Below are 19,451 nucleotides of genomic sequence, written 5' to 3' on the forward strand. Positions count from 1 at the left end.
AAGGAAAGGAAAGGAAAGGAAAGGGAAAGGAAAAGAAAAAGAAAAGAAAGAGAGTTTATAATTGCAAGATCCTTCAATACAAGAGCTGATACAAGTGGTGTGAATCTATCCCAGCTATCTGAGAACCATAGGCCTGGCTTTCTAAAGCCTAAATGTATACCACATTAGTGAAGGAGAAATTGAGGTACCAGTCCTACCACCCACAGACTGATCAGTGGTCATCCAGACTGGAGAAGAAATTTCATTTTCTTTCAGCTGGATCTAGATGAGCTAGTCTAGATGGGCTCCCACGGGCTGAGTTTGCAAGCGCAGAATCCCTGCAGTTTGCAGCATTCCCATTGCTGTGGCTGGAGAAGCTGAGGAGAAGGTTCCCCAGTGAACAAAATCTCCTGATACTTCCTTTGAAGTGAAGGAACTGTGCAATGCTTATTCCTCAGAGTTGTGTTTAGCATCTCCTTGTGGCATCCTACGATTTACCTTGCCTGCATGAGTATTTATGGCCTTTTAAGTGCTTAAAAAAAAATGACAGTCAAAAGAAGTTGAAGGATTACCTTCCTTCAAATGACTGGCTCCAATTAGACACTGTATCTTGTAGCAGAGCATCTTCTACGTGGTTCATACTCCCTTCATCAGGCAGAACAAAAAGGGCAGCAGCATTTCCTGTGTATGGTATTTCTACTATCCAGCAAGACAGCTTCTCATCCCTATGGATATTATAGTATGTACTTTTATACATCATTTTAACCTTAACAGGATGCTCGGCATCCACAAAGAAGTCATCATCTCTGGTGTCGTAACTTTCAAAAGGTTCTTCCCAGTAACCTTTTGACAAAAGAATGAGAATAGAGTTGAATAAGCTGAAAAAATTGCAAGTAAGTGCATAACACAATAGTTGATGCTCAGAGTAGTATATTTGAATGGTAAATTCAATTACAAGCCTATCTCAGTTTAAGGATTCTTGTACCCTGGCAATAGAGAGGAGCTTTGAATCATTTCAGTCATTTGAATAAAAATCACACAAGGAAAATACAGGTTGAGGAAAAGCCCTGAGCCTTCATCTGCTAGGTCAGTGGTGAAACTTCTATAGACTGACCTTATGCATTCTCTGGACTTACTCCTTTTATATGTCTCATCCATGTTTTATTTTGACTGTATCCTGCACAGCCAAACAGCTGTGCCTTTCAAAAAATGATCATAAGCTCCCAAGCTTGCCCTTTTTGAATACTTTCAGCTCTGAGCCTAATTTGAGATGATATACTATTGATTGGTACTTCTACCTATTATATTTTTCCTTTTTATTTTTTACTCATAAAAGATGATTCTTTATACCTGATTTTCAAGTATTTCCTTATATCATTTAAAAGAAGAAAGATGTATTTTAAATCGGATGGGAGGGTAGATTCACCATGGGAAAAAACTTTTATTCTTGAGTTTGGATCAATCTTTTAGAGCCTATTTTTATAACCTTAACTGATGTTTTTGACTCACCTTTAAAGTAAACGTAGTTAGTCAGAATCATCATAACATCTTCATCAAGACTGTCCAGTAAGTCTACAAATTTACCATGGGTCTTTGCTTTTATATAGTTATTGATTTCCTCTCTAGCATGTTCAGAATTTTGGAAATCCATAGAAACAGCTTCCGAATAATAAAAATTTGTGACATCATCCAAAAATTTTTGTTGCAGTTTCAGTCTCTCATCTATGAACAGAGTATTGCCCATGTTCAATTGAATCTCTCTGTGAGGGTCATTCAGCAGCTGGAGGAGATCCTGGAAGCCCTCATGGATTTCCTGCTCTTCCATCTCTGTCAGGTTGAAGGAGAGGCATTTGTACAGCTGGCTGAGTGTGTTTGATCTGGCCCCCAGGGAGAGCATTGCAAAGGCAGTAGAAAGGCTCAAGGGAGAGAAGAAAATGTTCTTGTTACCTCCCTCTTCTGTAACCTGCTTGTAAAACCTAAATGCAAATTCAGCATTTCTAGGGGTTATCTTCATGTGAGCCGAGTTTTCACTTTCCACATGGGAATGATCTCCTAGGGAATGAGGTTGCTCATTCTTATGTTTATGTTCGTTGCCGAGGTTGGGTTTAGGAAGAGCCTGGACTTGAAGTCCAACAAGAAGCAAACACAAATACAGTGTGGTCTTCATTTTCCTTCTGAGGAATTCTGTTGAGAAAGGAGAAATTATCTTGTAGAGAATGTTATCTTTCTTGCATAAAAACAATTTATTTTGTATTTGAAATACTGATTTTCATATGCCAGTGTTCAGGATTTCTACTCTGCTTTCCATTGGGTCTCATGGCTAGTCCTTTTCTGGTCTGTTCTATTTGTTTCCAACCAAGATACTAACATGACACCACTAGGGAAGAATTGATTCTGTGTAGGTTTTTGTGAGGTATCTTATCTGAAATTGTCCTTGTGTCTGACCAGTATGGCATTATTGCATTTCTAAGGATGTCTGTGTGCACAACTAAGTTCACATATTGTTCCTATATATTCAGTAAGCACTTCGGCAGTGTATAGTAGCCATGATCTTTTGATGACTTGGATTTTCATGCACTGCAGTAATACAGAGAAAACATCACTTATAGTAGAAGAGAATCCATCTGATGGTTCACCATTTAAACTGTATCTTTCTGCCTCTGGTGCAGCAGCTCTGAACTCAAGAACTGTGTCATTTCAAACATTATCTTACATGTTTCAGTAAAACGAGAATAAAGCAAGAAAGTTTATTATGTCTCTTCATTGCACACAAAATATCCATAAGGCTGCAAAATCAAACACCCAAGAGTTTAGGAAAAGCTAGAGCAGAAGCTTCCTGAATAGCTCAAATGCAGCCTTGCTGTGTATGTATTTGGGTAATTGGATGACCTTTCCTCTTCCTTAAACCGATACAAACAAATTCTACATAACCCTGCAGTTTCTCTTCTCTTTTCAGGAGATATTGGGGAAGTATGTTCTCCATAGAACATCTCATATAAATTATCTCAATCACAAATCTTGAAAACACGAAGGAGATAGCGTACTGCAGCAACAGAGAGGTGATGTTACTGTTCAGAGCAACTGCATAATTATTCTACAGTGTGTGAATCTGCCTCATGGTTTGCTGCAGGTTGTGTCTGAAGCCAGGTTTGGGTCTTATATCAAACATTTCATGGGCAGTTATTAAATCTGGGTTTCCTCTTACATGGCTGCCCTTTATGAAACACTTCAGATGTGTAAATGCTGAGTGTGGGAATTGTGCTCAGTTTGTCTAAAATGCCAGATTAAACTATGGATTAAAAAAAAGTAAAAATCTAAATGAAAGCAATCCACTTTGATCCTGTAAATACTCTTTATATAACTCTAGAAATCTGTGTCTGAGACTAGCATCAACTCCAGTGCCACTTAACTCTCTGTAGTGTTTGAGGATGTTTGTGGTATAAGTTATGTTACCCTCAGCTCCTGAACTAGTCCTGCATCAGTCTAGAGTATCTAGGATATTGAGTTGCAAGTGAATTTACTCCTCTGGTAATAGAGGCAGGGTTCAGTGTTTCTCCTTGGTGTCAATGGCAGCTGAATATTCACTTTGGACCTCATCTCCCTGTCATCCTGACGTAGTATCTAAGAGCTGCATCACTGACTGAATCCTGCTCTTAGTGTATAGATCATGCTCCCAGAAGATAAATTTCCAACTACTTATACTAAATAAAATCATCTCATAATTAAATACTATGTATTAAATTACAGAGATCATAGAAAATATGAATTCAAATTCTTCTAAGGTATATAATATAATACTTACAGTGTAGTTTAAAAAGGGTCTGCTGGACCTCTCATTCACATTGCTACTTCCCTATTCTCCGTCTTGCTCGGTAATATTAACTTAATGTTCACTGGTAAATATTAATCAAAGCAAATAATATTTATTTGTTAAGCAAAGAATGAGTTAGCTACTTTTTTTCTAGACATCAAACATTGTAACCCTGTTTTTCAGCATATAAATGAAATGATGCCAACGTCTGTGGCTCAGAGTGTAAAGAGCAAGGTTCATACTACTCTTGCATTTAAACAAATCTGTGGGCAAAAGAACTTTACAAGACAGTGTAGCTGAGCACACTACCTTGGGCTTTTGAAATCCACACAGTAGGTGAATTGGAAATCTAAGATAGGTCCTGAGTGATGTCTGGTTGTGAGTAGGTTAGTTTGCCCTAGGGACTCTCTACATGGGATATCCTGATAGAAGGATATCATCTAATCATCTACATGAAGCAGCAACAAGCTTGGTCAGGAACAGCTCAGTGCCTCCACACTGCCCTCCATGTCGCAGGGCAGATTGTAAATATACTCTAACTACCTAAGTTGCTCCAAAAGTAATGCCTTTTATTTCTTTCCATGGGAAAAAAAAAATGGGTACAAAGAGCTCAATAACACTATTTGGTAGAGCAAATTCTCAGCTACAAAATGCTATTTTTTGCAATAGTCACCACCATGAACTGATTTGTGTGAGTGAGCTGATTGAGATGCTATCCATTCCATGGTGTGACAGCTATGACAGACAGTATGCCTGAAACGTGGCTTATCTTTCACACAGCTATCACCATTGTTGAAATGCACCACTCTCTGCCTCGCTGTGCTCACCTCTCCTGAAACATTCAGCAAATGTTGATGAATGTCAATAGATGTACCTTTTCTACCTGGAGGAATTCAGTGACATACCTTTGCTTTATATGCACTTCCATGTGAAATGTCATTGTGCCAGACTGCCTCTCTACTGCAATCTGTCAATGGCAACAACATGTAATGGAATGATATTGAGAACATATATTGAGAACATGTATTACCTCTGGCATCATGGGTTAACATAATAAAATAGGAGGCATTACTTTCAGAGCAGCCCTCGTAGCATTCTTCAGTCTTCACTAAATTGTTACTTAACTGCTTGTCAAGAGAAGTAGTGGTTAGTTTTTTGAGAGGTTGTTGATGAGTATTTTGGAAATTATTGAAATAGTGAAGGAGAAGCAAAATAACAACATGGCTTGAAAAGTTGTCAAAATAAGAAAATGGAGAACTGACTTTATCATGGCAAAACGTTAGCTGGAGTAAGGAAAGATTTTATATTTATACAGAGGAAAGACATGTTTTATATGCCTATTACATACGACTTACTGTGGAATCCCTCTCAGTGAGCAGAGATACAGAGGCACTGTTCAGCTGTTTAGAAGGTTATTTAAGATCGAAATACATGACACTAATCCTAACAAACAATGACTAGTTGTTTCCATTGAATGTACATGATTTAACTCTAGGTGAATCTACACGTCCTCTTATGCATAAGAATATACCGAAAATATTAATGTTATGTCATTTCTGTCTCTTAAAAGACAAATTATATTCAGAGAACTCTTTCTCATGATGTATGCAAGCAGCCAGAAATTTTACTGTAGTATTACGTAATAATCAAGGTTCAGCAGAAGCAAGCATGCTGTTGCTTAACTCCAGCAAATACAAGTTATTGTTCTCAAGTCTTGGCTTACCAATGTAGATAATATTTATCTATCAATCCAACCCTAATGCCTGGCTAACCATCTGAAGGATCCTACCATTATTAGGGAGGAACCACTGGGAAGAGCAGCAATTCTTCTGTTTTCTTCCAGACCATGCACTGACACTCAAATGACAGAAACACAGTGGGAACATGTTCTGAAACTGCTCAACAATCCCAAACACTGCTTCCTCTTACCCTCCAAGATCCAAGTCTCATCATAGACAAGATTTAGACCAGCAGTCACATCAGGCTTACAGATGACAAGTTTCATCTGCAAACTTGGAATAAATCAGTTTCTCCATGATGCCAGTTAGATACCTGTGCTCAGTCCTTTGCTGAGTATGTATCACAATTAGATACCTTGGAAAACATAATTCTCTCCTGTCAAATGTAATAGAAAATAAGAGGGAGTCACCCTATGGATACCTATTAGATTGCAGCACTTATGCTATCCCAGGGAAAATAAAGGGTTTTTTTTCTTTTTTTTTCTTTTTTTCTGAGCACTGTTGCAAATGGCTGCACTGAAATCCCTCTACCTAGAATGGATGTCACAAAGAAACAAGAAATTAAGCTGGGAGTCCTGTGTGGAGTTTTACAAGAAAGAGATGGGCATCTAGATGCTTCTAGGTAAGCAGTGGCTGGGATGGAGGAACTCCTCCTGCTCCGGGAGCCATGGAAGTCTTACAAGGGACTGAAAAAAGTGCTTTCCAGTTGGCCTGATAATGGTCTATGTGCAAGGAAGTAAGGAATAATTTATTTCTTTTCATGCTGTTTGCCAGTAACTGCTGAGTTTGGTTCCTCTGATGTGTTTAGTTCCTCCTTACAAGAGCAGTTTTATGACCAATCATTAAGCTACTCCAGTCCTTGGTTGGTGTTCAAATTATGGTGTACCAGTGTTATAAGTCATATTTCTAACTTTTTCAAGGTAGAAGATTTTTGTATATGGAAGAAAAACACCAGCAAGAGGATAAGGAAGAGCAAGAGAAATATGAACTTCACGTGGTAATGCTTCATGCAGGCATTTCTTGTTGTCTTATAAAAATATATCTCTTAAGATCTGCCTGCATATACATAAACCCCTTGTCATATATAACTCAATTAAAATCAAGAGATTGGCATCATTGCAAAATTGCTGCAGCTAGAATAAAAATCAATTCATCTATGTATTTTTATTTATTTCTATAAAGGGCATTATAACTATAAACTCTGTTTGTCTTACAAATATTCAGACTTATTGGATAAGGAAAATGTTGCTGGCTTCAATTGCAAAACAACGTGACTGACAGAAGGAAAAAGAAAGTTGAAGGCCAAGGAGAAAGTTAGTGACAGAACTGAGAATAGAAATCAGGCTTCTTCTGCTTTGTGCACTCCCTCTTTTACTAAGTCAGTAGGAATCTCAGAACTAAAATTTCACATGAACTCATAGTTTGCTAGATATAAGTCACACAAAGATCAAATAACACCATTGTTTTCTTCTGTGCAGAATCCCAGAAGGAAATAGGGTTGTTTTATTACCAGAGTGTGATTCTATTTCACATAACAGAAATTTCACTTCAGGTGATCATACCTCCATCCCTGGACAAGCCCAGACTGGATGTGGCCGTGGGCAGCCTCGTCTAGTGGATAGTGACCCTGCCCATGGCAGGGGGGTTGAAACTGGATGATTTTTGAGGTCCTTTCCAACCGTTTGGAAGCATTTTGAAAATATCCATGCATTTAATGTGGCAGTAGAATCAAAGCACTGGTCAGAAGAAAGCACCAAGATACATGTATAGCAAATGCATGTAGTTCTACAGTTTTTGGCTTGCATTTGTTTCAAAGATCAGTTCTTTTCCTGAACTGATTGTTTGTTCCAAAGATGGAAAGACAGTCCCTGGCCACCTTATTTTTTGCAAGTAGCTGGTGAAGGCCTTTCAACTTGACTAGAGACTAAGTAGCATTCAGAGAAATGTCACATGCTGGGCAGGAGCTTCTAGGGCTTAATAACAGAGGAGGGTTCACATTCCTCTTTGTTATTCAGGCTTCATTATATCAGGTAATTCTAGAGCACAGGCCTGACCATCAACCTACAACCACTCATTTTCTTACGTATTTAACACAGTTCCTGATGCAGGTATTGTTCATGACAGCTGCAATCTTTCCAGACTTATCATGGGTGTTTCTGGGAGACTTAATGTAAACAAAATGTTATTTCCAGTAAACATCCCTTGTGTCTTGTAGGGTCGGAGTTAGACAACATGGAAGTGAGCTGTGTTGAGGCAGTCAAACCCAGGACTGGAGTACAGACCTCAGAGCATTTTATTTACAAACATAGGTAAAAACTCTGGGATACGAGTATGAACACTCTTCCAGGTATTCATAACCTATCCTTTCTGAACTATTATTTCTTGATGAACCAGAGGTTTAAAGCTATATAGCAAGGCAAGTAACATTTTTTGAGTGTCTGTTTTAGTCACTGCTTCCATTAGGATGCTTGTCAAGGGTTCACTGCCTTAAAGGTAAACTTGAAGAACACAACACAAGGCTGGCAGCTCTGGGCATTCATACCACAAGCTACAAATGCTCTAACTGAGAGCATGGCAAAAAACTTGTCCTTCCAGTGTCTGCAAGGGAATGATCACTATCCTCCCACCCTATAATTTGAAGTTACATCTCCTTTTTCCTAGAAGCCCATACCAATGTTTCAGATTATCATTGCTTCATCCACCATCCATTCAACAGCACTCTTTGTAGTGTTCATCAGGATTTATTTGCCAAACTCAACATTAAGCCATCCTCCACTCAGGGAGGAGCAGACATGGATTTCTATCCTCCAGGAAAATATCCTTAACAGCACTCCAGATCTAATGCTAACTCTTGCAGTTTCAGCTTAATTAGAATGTTGGAGACACAGGATTGTCTGTCTTCAGGCAAGGGAGGATTGCAAACATGAATATTCTTGAATATCCTGTAACTAAGTCAAATGCTCTGATTACAAAGATTGGTGTGATGGGTAGCAGTTGCCTTAGAAAGGTCAAGTTCCACAAAGGAACTTTTCTAATTTCAAATTGCCTTCATGATCTGTAGAGTCAAACTTTAAGAAAATGAGGAACAATACACTGAGAAAGATAACTGTATTTAACGCTTCTCAAATAGTTGCTGCTGCTGAATGCAAAAGGTGGAACAGAGATGGAGTCAGGCTGATATCACAAAAGTCTGGCTGTGTTTGTTAGCAGGTGTTTCTTTTCTTGGTGCTCCAGCCCCTCATAAGTGCCAAGATTTGACTCTGAATTTTGACACTACCTTGGATTCATCAGCCTACATAAGGAGATGTCAGATTTGTACAGACATCCTCAGAGTGCCAAGCAATCATTTTCTCATGCAAATACATGATGACTTTTTCCTATCAATAAGATCCACATGAAAGAGAAAACCTAAGATATCCCTAGGTGGACTGCATTTATATTCTAAATTTCCACGTCATCTCTCCAGGGCCAGGACCTGGTAAGTACTGCAGACAGCTGGAGAAAACAACAGTATTTTCCTAGTTTCCTACTCACTACTCAGTAGCAGCCTGCTTTTTCATTCATTACATACTGAACAGGTTTTAAACTGCTTCTCTCAGCTGGATACTTACCTTATTTTTCAATGATAGCATGTATTAGTCATTAGAAGACTGATGTATACACTACTTCGTAAGTCACTGGTGAGCATATCATGGTAGTTGCTTTCCACTGGAGGGAGCAAGAACGGTGATTTTAAGAATGACTACATTCCTGTCTTGATTATTTTTAGAAAAAATAAAATTATTAGTAAAAGATTTGATATAATGTTAATTACATCAGACTATTAATGCATAAAGTGCAATTCAAATCAATAAGACCTGTCACTAATCAATCATTTTTCAGTGGGTTTACAATTTTTCCTATGAAGAGGATACTTTGAGTGTATTGATCAACAATCAACAGCAAAAATGGACGGTTGAACTTTATAACAGGAGGAACAGAATGAGGAGCAAACTCTGTGCCAGTGACTGCTGCAGCCTCTGTGCCATTCTCGTGAATATTCAGCAGAGCCTTGTGAATAGCCTACAAGGAAACACAGCAAGCATTACTGTACACACAGTATGGGAGTGGAATGACTAAAATTGGCATAAAGTTAATTCACCTCCTGTCTTTCAAAGAAATGACTGGTAGGTCACGAACTGCAAAGAAGGAAACTTAGTCCATGGTAAGTGTTCTAGCAATGTTGTCTCTATGAGTTTGTTCCACTCAGTATTTCTCACCATGTGTGTCAGCGCAGAACGCTTGAATTCAGAGCAGGAATTACTATTTCAGAAGGAAAAAAAGTCAAATTCCAGAGCTGTTTTGTCTGTATACTTAATACCTCATGGATTAAACTTTTGTCAGTAGAAAACAAATATCCATACAAATTTTTATTTTATTTTTTGCATTTTCAACATTTGTTTCATTAAAACAGGATATTATAATGTTATAGTTACTGCTTTTGCAATGCCCATAAGATTGTTAATTTATCTTTGTATTATCTGTTCTTCCCAGGAAACAGGAGGCTTTCCTGTAGCCTGGTCCCTCTTATGTGATTAGCTCTTGCCAGAGCCTTCTATGGAAATAGTTTGAAAGTCCTTTAAAATTATAGAATCACATGCATGCATTAAAGAAAAGGTACCACTTTTTATACTAGACATGCTCATGCAAAGCAACTCCAAAAGATGGAGTCTCCTTTTGCATGCTAAAAATATTTTGTTCCTGGAAAAATTTATAGAAGCCTCCCAGCCTTTGCCACAACTTTAGGCTGCCAGAAGGAAGGCATCATTTTTATTTTCAGATCTTGAATAAGTCTGAAAGAATTTAAAGTTGCTCTACAAGATAAAATGTTTGAATTCACAGAGTTATCAATCATTCTCAGGACTAAGAATTATTCTGGAGCATAACTTAAATCAAGGCAATTGACGAATCCACAGACATTTCTGTTGACCAACTTACTCTTGAAACCTTCAGATCGGACTTTCCTGTGATTCCAGACAGATCAGCCTGGTCAGAAAACACATCTGTTACACCCAGATTCATGACTATCTTCTTTAAGTCATAGGTGCCAGAAATGGATACTTTTGGAATATGCACTTCCATCCTCCTATTAATTTAAAAGAGAGTTATGGTGGTTATTACGATCAAGGTATAACTTGAAGTCTCCCAACTTGCTGGTAATTCTGTGCTAAAATGTTAGTCTTCAAATAAAGAAAAAAATGACAGCAAAAATGTGGGAAGACAATGGTCAGGATGATGGGAAAATGTAATATGAGAAAGACATTACTTAGAGCTTGTTTCCAGTCTTAAAATCACCCCTTGAATAGTCAACAAGCAGTGGTAGTGCCAGCACCTTTGTAGGTACATTTGCATCCATTAGCTAGTCCTCAAGATTTATGTTCTTTTAAATCATACCCCATACTCTCTAAGGGATCTAGTTTCTATGTCCAGTTGTACCACTGTTAACATATTATATTTGAGAAAAGAAATGGAGATACTGAAGATCAACTAAAAAATGTATAGAAAAAGAGGCTGTTTCCTAGCTCACAAATCTCTTCCCTCATGACAAAGCAGTGCTGCTTCAAATTGCTGCTGAGTGTCAAATCATCAAATTATTAAGTCTGTTCATTTATGCCGGTCCCATTACTTAAACCTCTAATGAAAAACAACCTTATAACTGTAAAACTTGATTGCAGTGTTTAGAGCTCAGGTTCCGACTACTGTGAAGCATCAAATTATAATTTACCGTCTTTCAAGTGATTTTTCCCATTTAGACACTGTGTCTTTCATCAGACCATCCTCCAGCCATTTCATTTTTCCTTCATTGGGCAGAATGAACAATGCTGAAACATTTCCCTTGTAAGGAATCCTCACCACCTTGCATGACAGCTTCTTGTCAGAATATATGTCATAAAAGCTATCTCGAATCATCATCTTCACTTCAACCAAGGTCTTTGCATTCACATAGAAATAATCCGTGTGAGTCCCCTTCATATTGAAAGGATTTTCCCAGTAGGCTTAAAAGTAAAAGAACACAGTTGCATGCTTATTTCAAGGAGGATATATTAGTATAGTCTAGTCTAATTTATACCAAATACATCCATATCTAAAGATTTATGCTCATAATTGAAGATTAGAGGAATTAAAAATTTATTCAAGGTCTTGTTCCATATCATCTCCGCTATAATATGTTCAAGTAACAAATATCCAAGATTAAACTTCAGAAAGGTGTTGCAAATTAGATAAATCAATGAGGTAACTTCATGATGTTATCTTAAATTTATTTGAAGAAGAGGAAAAATTTGAAGAAAAAGAATTGCCTTGCCAGGATCCAATGAGTTAATTTACAAGCACTTTTCTTGTTAAGCAAGTTCCACAGCAGATGACTGCCTTTTTAAACATGGCATGTTAAGCTCCTTCTATGCTTTCTCATCTATTCCTCATCTGGTAGCACCAAGGAAAAAATTCAATGAAAGAACAACCTGAACTTTCGGGTCTGATAATAACTTCATTACAGTAAGTGGAACGGGGCTTCTAAAGCTTTAACCTTCCTTCCTTCTTCAAATGGCTTTTTAATGGTATTCTACTTGTATTAAATCAAGTTATTTGAATGCACACAGATCACAGTTTGTCATTTCAGAACTAAGTGCACTTGTTTTTTAAATATTGAACAGAAACAAAATAAAATTGAAATATAAGTAGTAGAATATAAACTCTGAAGTACTTTAACTACTTTATGAGTTTGAACTCTTTCCTGTCCCATCATAAGGAAGGTACTTTCAGACTAGGGTACCTAGATTTAATAGAGTACTTGAAGTGAAAGCTATTTTACTCAATGCTGCTCTATTTGCACCTCCTGCACACTGCTACAAATGGACATTATCTTTAAGGCGTTAACCATTGCTAAAGCAGCACATTCTCAAGTACCTGCTGGTGTATATATACAATGTGATGACTGGCTGTAGAACACTTAGAGCCCAACTCCATAAATATGTACCCATTTAATAAGCCTGGATTGTAGGTAAATTAAAGTTTTGTCATTTTTTATAATCTTTGGAATTTATTTTGTTTCTTCATATAGGATATATACATACGGCAGAATAATTTTTGCTATAAAACAAAAGTCTGATAGAAAAATCCACAAATGCATGAATTTGCTGTGCTCTGGTAAGTCCATAAAACCTGAAGATTGCAAATAAGTGAATTTTTGTGCTTACAAACCTAAAAATACGCCAGAAAAATGTAGATGTATTAAGAGGTTTCAAAGCATGAGAACTTGCAATGTTTCTTATAGTTTTAACACTGTTCTTCTTTTAAAAACAATTCAGAAATAATCTGAGATTTTTTTTCAATCCAAGGCAAACTTGGATGTTGCAATAGCATCTGTATGACTCAACTTACCTTTGAAATAAATATAGTTAACAAGTACCATTAAAGAGTTTGGATCAAGGTCTTTAAGTATTTGATTTATCTTCCCATGGGTTTTGTTTTTTAGATGATCATTGATCTCTTTTTTAGCCTCAGTAGAATTCTGAATGTTACTAGAAATAATTTCTGCTTTGTACAGTTTTTTTATGTCCTTCAGAAATGTTGTCAGTGGCTCCAGGTGTTTGTCCACAAACAAGGTATTTCCCATGCTTAGCTCCACCTGTCTGCCAGGACGGTTCAGCAAGAGAAGGAGATGATGAAAGCCACGGTGTATCTCCTCCTCCCTGTTGTTGGTGAGATTGAAGGCCAGCCCCTCCAGCAGCTGAGCCTGGGTTGTGGCTCTGGAGCCCAGGGCCAGCAGGGCAAAGGCAGCAGAGACACTGACTGGAGAGAAGAAAACATTCTTGCCAGGTGCTTGGACAGTTGCTTGCCTGTAAAACCTGAAGGCAAAGTCTGTGTTGCTGGGTATTATATGCTGGGAGAAAGCAAGAGAATCTGCCTCATGAGGATGCTGCTCATGGAGGTGAGTTACCTTGGGCTTTTCATTGTGATGGTCAGTCTGTCTCATGCTGGGGACTGCAGGGTAAAGGACGGCCAACAGCAAGTATAGCAGGAGGATGGCCTTCATCATACTTTTCAACTACTGTGTGGACAAAAATAAATTTTGTTGGACTCTGGAAATGGCATGTGAACATCTCATCTTTTATTTCTATCTGCTGCTGCCTACAGAAGTTATTAACACTGTTAATCTCCTGGCCTGCTCCTTTATTATGACATGGTTTTGAAACACTCCTGCTTTGATCTCAGATGTAATTCATATCAATTACTGCCCACTTCAGTTCTGCTTTCCTCCAGCTACACAAGTCTCTTGTTACTGGATGCTTGTCGAGAGAGTAGCATGTGATTATTAAAGGAAAACATGATTCAGAGGGAGAGAGTAAATTAAAAGGTTCATTGTTTTTTTCATCTCAATGTAGATCCATTTTATGATGTGGTGACACATTAGAAACAACTCTGACGTCTTGTGTCTCTCACATGAGATATGATATTTGTGATTGTAAGAGGTTTACGTCAAATGACAGAGCTATGTCAGTGGAAAACAATAAAGATTTACAACAGTCAAAACATCATCTTTCTCATTCCTGATTCATTTTAACACATAAAGTGAGTAATCACAAGCGCGCTAGTGACATTTTCCTGCTTTAACATCTGATTAGATCAGAATACATTCCTTTATTCTAAAGCATCACTCAACTAATGCATGTCTTCCAGATGGGCTCATCCTCTATTCGTCCAACCCCACAACAGTGGTAAGATGGTGAGGCCACCAGAGTAGGCATGGCCTATCCTGTCTGTCTAAAATTTGTATGACTAGGGAACCCTCCTCTCAGCAAACTTAACTTTATGTACCCTGCTTATTATTTATACCATAGTGGTGTAAATAAGACACCTCATTTACCTCAGAGCTTTGGCTATCACATCACAAACTTTAGAGAACCTCGGTAATGACTGTTGGAAAGTCAGAATATTTTCCCTCTCCTTAAGATGATTTCTTCTAGATTTGAAAGAGGTGTTTTGGATAAATATTCATAGCAGAGTTATACTTGTAGAACTGCTGTAATGTATCTCCACAACTTGCTATTCAGTATTTCTTGGAAATTAAATTCTGCTGTCATTTGAGTGCTTAGAAACCAAGTTTCACCTTTGAAAGCAGATGTGCTTTGTGACTCACTAGCTAAATGTCATATAGCTGCATCAAAGTCTTTAAAGTAAAGATATCTGGGTACTTACATTGCATTCAGAAGGTCCTGCACTTGCATGGATTGTGCTCTTTCTTGTTGCTTTACTCACACTGCTGTTTTCCTCTGTTAAACATTACATGGCCTCAAATACAGATAATCTAAAAGGATAAAGCTAAATGCTGATGAAGCTAATTTTCTTGGCTGCCATATTCATGTGAACACATCTCTACTCCAATCAGAGATAAGACCATGGGACAAAGCCTGTCAGTTGAGAGGTGTGTTATGCTCCATAAGGGTCATAAAGCAATGCCTAAGCAAGTATTAATTGGAAATGAGATTTTGTGCCAAATACAGCTACTTTGCTCTATATGTTATCTGAGATAGAAACTGCCCTTCCTCTGGAGATGTACAGTTCTGCCCAGCACTAAGCTCAGACAGCCAGGTTCAGGGTAAGAGAGCTATGGGGAACACCTCTCCTTCTCAGTGATGCTGGTTGGCCTACCATATACTTGACATTTGTGAGAGCAATATATGCAGCCAGTTCCTTTACATAGATACTTTCCTTGTTTCCCAAAGTTAGCATATTTTTGCTGAAGCACAAAAAGATTTGTTCCTAGCCCTGATAGTACTGGAATTAATATGCTTTTCTCTAAAGCTGCATTTCAACAGAAGATGAAAAACACCATTGTTGGGGGTTATGAATGATTGCACAGTCACTTCATTACACTAGAAAAGTATCATATTTGCACTTCAGAGATAAATATATCAATTCTGCCAATAGAGTTAAACCTGCAAGAATTGCAAACTCATTAAGAACAGCCACAAAATGTAACATGAACTAAGTCATACCTGAAACAGTGAAGATCTGCAGTCAGGATAGGAGCACAGAAATGTATAGAATAGTCAAGGAGCTAGCATCTGCTTGAAGGATTTTGGTATATCTCTAGAACCTCCTTCCAGGGAGTTGTAGAGCTATAAGATCTCCCCTGAGCCTTCTCTTCTCCAGACCAAACAATCCCAGTTTCCTCAGACGCTCCCCAGAAGGCTTTTGTTCCAGACCCTTCACAGCTTCATTGCCCTTCTCTGCACACACTCAAGTGCTTCAGTGTCATTCTTCTACTGAGGGCCCCAAAACTGAACATAGTACTCAAGGCATCATCAGTGCCAAATACTTGGCACTTGGTCTTATTAAAGCTCACACAACTGGCTTCAGCCCATCAATCTAGACAGTTCAAATACCTCTGAAAGGCCTTTCTACCCTCAGGAAAATCGACACTTCCTCCCAGCTTGGTGTCATCTGCAAACTTTCTGAGGGTGCACTCAATCCTCTCATCCAGATCATCAATAAAGATATTAAAGTGGATAAGCATCAATACTGACCCTTGGGGAACACCACTTGTGATTGGTTGCCAGATGGATTTAACTTCATTCACCGCCACTTTCTGAGACTGGCTCTTTAGCCAGTTCCTTAACCAACAGAGTGTACCTGTCCAATCCAAGGCTGACAGCTTCTCCAGGAGAACACTGTCAGAGATAGCATCAAAAGCTTTAATAAAATCTAGGTAGACTACATCCACAGCCTTTGCCTACACCAGGTGAGTAACTTGGCCATAGATGGAGATCCGATTGGTGAAGCAGAATCCGCCTTTCATGAACATCTGACCACCCTCTGAGTCAGAACAGATCAAGTACAGACAAAGACAGCACTGAGAAATTAGACAGGGATTGGGAAACATAAGATACCAACAAGTGCGCAGAATAGTTTCACCACCTAAGAGATAGTGGAATGGGATGCTGACTTACACGTAGTAGAGGCACTATGGAGAACAAATGGCACAGAGAACTTGTTGGATCTGGAGACAAGCTGTAAAGGAGAGAAATACATCCTTCTGGTACACATGAAAGTAAAATACACACCGTCTTAAATTCAGACATTTTGGGAGCCTCAGAGGATACATTTCCCAGTCCCACATCCTCTTGGTACCAGGAGTCAGAAGTTCCCTTCACTTCAGAAATCCCCATTTCTCAAACTTCACCTGCCCTCCAGCAAAATATCTGGGAGCTCACACTCTTGAACCAGCAGCATCTCATTTGAGCCCTTTCCTAGCAACAGCTGAAGGAATTACTGATTCTCCCTAATCAAGAGCCAGCCAGTATACAAAGCTTAGAGCAACCCTGGAGGAAAAGCAGCTAATGACACTATTTGGAAACTGCAAGAGCCTGTAAGATACTACTACAGCTGGTCCACTACATGGTTCTATTTCCAATGAGAGTAACCTTCAAAATGTGACTACACATATACTTTGTCTTGTATCTAAGTTAATTCCTGGACATCTGACTGCACTCACACTATTTTACTCCAAGCACCTCTGGAATAGGACACCTAGTTTCCTTTGTCAGCAAATGCTCTGCAAGCCTTGCAACCTCAGGCTTTTCCCTGCTGAATGTCATGTCCACCCCCAGAACCAGTCTATATAAATATTCTCCTAGGATGTGACACAACTTTCTTGTTATTTTGGGACACTGAAATGCTGAAACAAATGTAAAACAAAAAAAAAAAATGACAATGTTTCAAGGCAGTAGAATCTTATCCTTTACCAAGAGAAAACTCATAATTCTAGTGACTGCAGAACAGGTACAGCCACCTTACTTCAAATAATCTGTAGTATCTTTGTTATATATCACTGATATACATATCAGGTACCTAGAGTGAAACTATGGAGGAGATTTTGGGTTGAAGAACATACCTAGAGTATATACTGAAGGCATGCATGGTTGCAGCCAGATTTTTTGAAAAGAGTGGTAGGTGGTTAGACATTCATGATCCTTGAGGTCCCTTCCAACCCAGGCCATTCTATGATTCTGTGAACAGGACTAAAAGGTCTGCAAGCTCCATCCCTTAATTCAGCTGTCTCTCAGCAGGGAAAGAGGATGCACAGAAGATATACCATGCTCAGCCTGGTGATGATTCACATAAAAATCTTCTCTGCATTTCTTTTCCGCAAAATGTTTGTCTTATCTTTGTTATCCTGTTTGGCAGAGCCTTCATTCTCATTTAAATTGCAGATAGATATTGAGACCTATAAATCAGGAGTCTTTAATATAATAATTTACATAATTTGAAGATAAACATATTCATTTCCAAAACTTGCAATGGAAATTACAGATTATCAATGGATTTATCAAATTATCCAGAAGAAAGATCTATGATTCTTATTGTGTCCTGACAGAACTGGGATTCATGCATCAGTCAACCATAGTACAGGGGGAGTTCAGTTCCTGATTGCCCTGAATTTCATTTCACAGTTTTTGGATGTACTCAAGATTTACTTTAGTCTTCTCATAATAGTTACCTATCTGAAAACTACTCCCAAACAGAGGACAGTGAGAAAATAAACTCTATTATAAAGAGATAAGCCATCTTTCATAGAATTTTGACATTGCAAAACTTCAAAGATAATACTTCAGCTCTAAAATCTCAGTAAAAAAAAGGATACAATCTCATTTTGTTCATTAAACCCCCAGAAGTTTCATGATCATGTACAGCATGTGGGGATTGAGAGAAAAACAGCAGAATTTATGTAGCAGATCTCCTCTGAATGTAGTGTATCCTCTTTTGTTATGTTGTCCACGGTGTTGGAGATGGGTATTGTAGAGGCTGAACCTTCCCACCACTATTCCATTACATTTTGTTGCTGCACATCAGATGGCAACAGAGGGGCAGTCTGACACAATGGCACCTGAAGTTCATGGGTGGATGAAGGAAAGGTGTGTCACTGAATTCCTCCATGCAGAAAAAATGGCACCCATTGATAACTATCAACATTTATGAGACCAAAGAGCAGACATGAGCACAGTGAGGTGCTGCATTTCAGCAGCAGCAACACTGACATGAGCGAGAAGCCATCTTCAAAATGGCTGTCACATCACAAATTGAAGACGGTATCGATCAGCCCACTTACGTGAATCTGTTGAATGACTTAAGTGAATGACTATATTGAAGAATAGCATTTTGTAGCTGAGAAATTGCTCTATCAAAGAGAGTTGTTGCCTTCTCTGTATCTGTTGCAGTTTTCCTGGAAATAAATAGGAGGCTTTACTTTCGGTCTGACCTACATTTTTTCTCATGTCTGTCATGTGAAAGACAAGTCCATTACAGTGTAATGACAGGAAATAAAGTCTCTAAATCTTCTTAGGATCCAAAACAAAAATATGTTCATCTTTACTTCATACTTTGACTTGACAGACTTGAAAGAAATGCTATGGTGCTTGATATCTGAAGGCCAAGTCACGTTTTTAACTAAGAGACCTGCTGTGGGTTAAGGAGTGTAATTTTAAAAATTCAGCTTTGAAAACTACAGTTACACGAGTGGGAAGTTTGTCTAAATAAAAGTCTTATTAATCCCAGGTATCTGTAATTTAACATTCTGTTTGAATATCAATGATTGGCTTAAAAGAAAGTTTTTTACAACAGCAGCCTAAAATCATACATTAGGCATATAAGCATAGGTTCAAGTTCTGAATGCACTAAAATGTCTCTCAGTCATGTGCTTCATTTTTCTCTTTAGCACATTTACTGAAGAAACACATTTTTTCTGTTAGCTCTAATATGAACACAGATCACACGTTGTTCTTATCAGATGTATCATGTTTATACATCTTCAAAAGAAATCCATATTGATTTCTGTAACTGATATTAAAGAGAACTCAAGTCTCTTGTTTTCATTTAGCTTC

At 38.2% G+C, this 19,451-nt stretch overlaps 2 protein-coding genes across 3 annotated transcripts in view; both read right to left on the minus strand.

The window, feature by feature from the left end:
* Positions 1–3,887, minus strand: part of SERPINA1 (serpin family A member 1) — a 5,521-nt gene extending 1,634 nt beyond the window's left edge. The window contains exons 1-3 of the mRNA XM_003206706.3: positions 3,782–3,887; positions 1,489–2,163; positions 552–822 (exon numbers count right to left, since the gene is read on the minus strand). Of these exons, the coding sequence (XP_003206754.1) occupies positions 552–822; positions 1,489–2,146 (929 nt within the window). The 5' untranslated portion in view covers positions 2,147–2,163; positions 3,782–3,887. The remainder of the gene's footprint in view (positions 1–551; positions 823–1,488; positions 2,164–3,781) is intronic.
* A 2,785-nt stretch (positions 3,888–6,672) lies between these two features.
* LOC100542070 (alpha-1-antitrypsin-like) lies at positions 6,673–14,873 on the minus strand. Of its 2 annotated transcripts, none has more exons than XM_003206690.4 (5): positions 14,767–14,873; positions 12,949–13,618; positions 11,294–11,564; positions 10,507–10,654; positions 6,673–9,591 (listed from the first exon to the last, which is right to left on the minus strand). In XM_003206690.4, the coding sequence occupies exons 2-5, from the start codon at positions 13,604–13,606 to the stop codon at positions 9,397–9,399; spliced, it is 1,272 nt and encodes a 423-aa protein (XP_003206738.1). In that variant the 5' UTR covers positions 13,607–13,618; positions 14,767–14,873; the 3' UTR covers positions 6,673–9,396. The 2 variants fall into 2 exon arrangements, with proteins under 2 accessions (XP_003206738.1, XP_010710161.1); XM_010711859.3 differs by lacking the exon at positions 14,767–14,873 and having other exon boundaries at positions 12,949–13,415; positions 13,508–13,607.
* Between the last annotated feature and the right edge of the window lie 4,578 nt (positions 14,874–19,451).

This window comes from Meleagris gallopavo, chromosome 5 (assembly GCF_000146605.3).
Source record: "Meleagris gallopavo isolate NT-WF06-2002-E0010 breed Aviagen turkey brand Nicholas breeding stock chromosome 5, Turkey_5.1, whole genome shotgun sequence".
NCBI classification, from domain to species: Eukaryota; Metazoa; Chordata; class Aves; order Galliformes; family Phasianidae; genus Meleagris; species Meleagris gallopavo.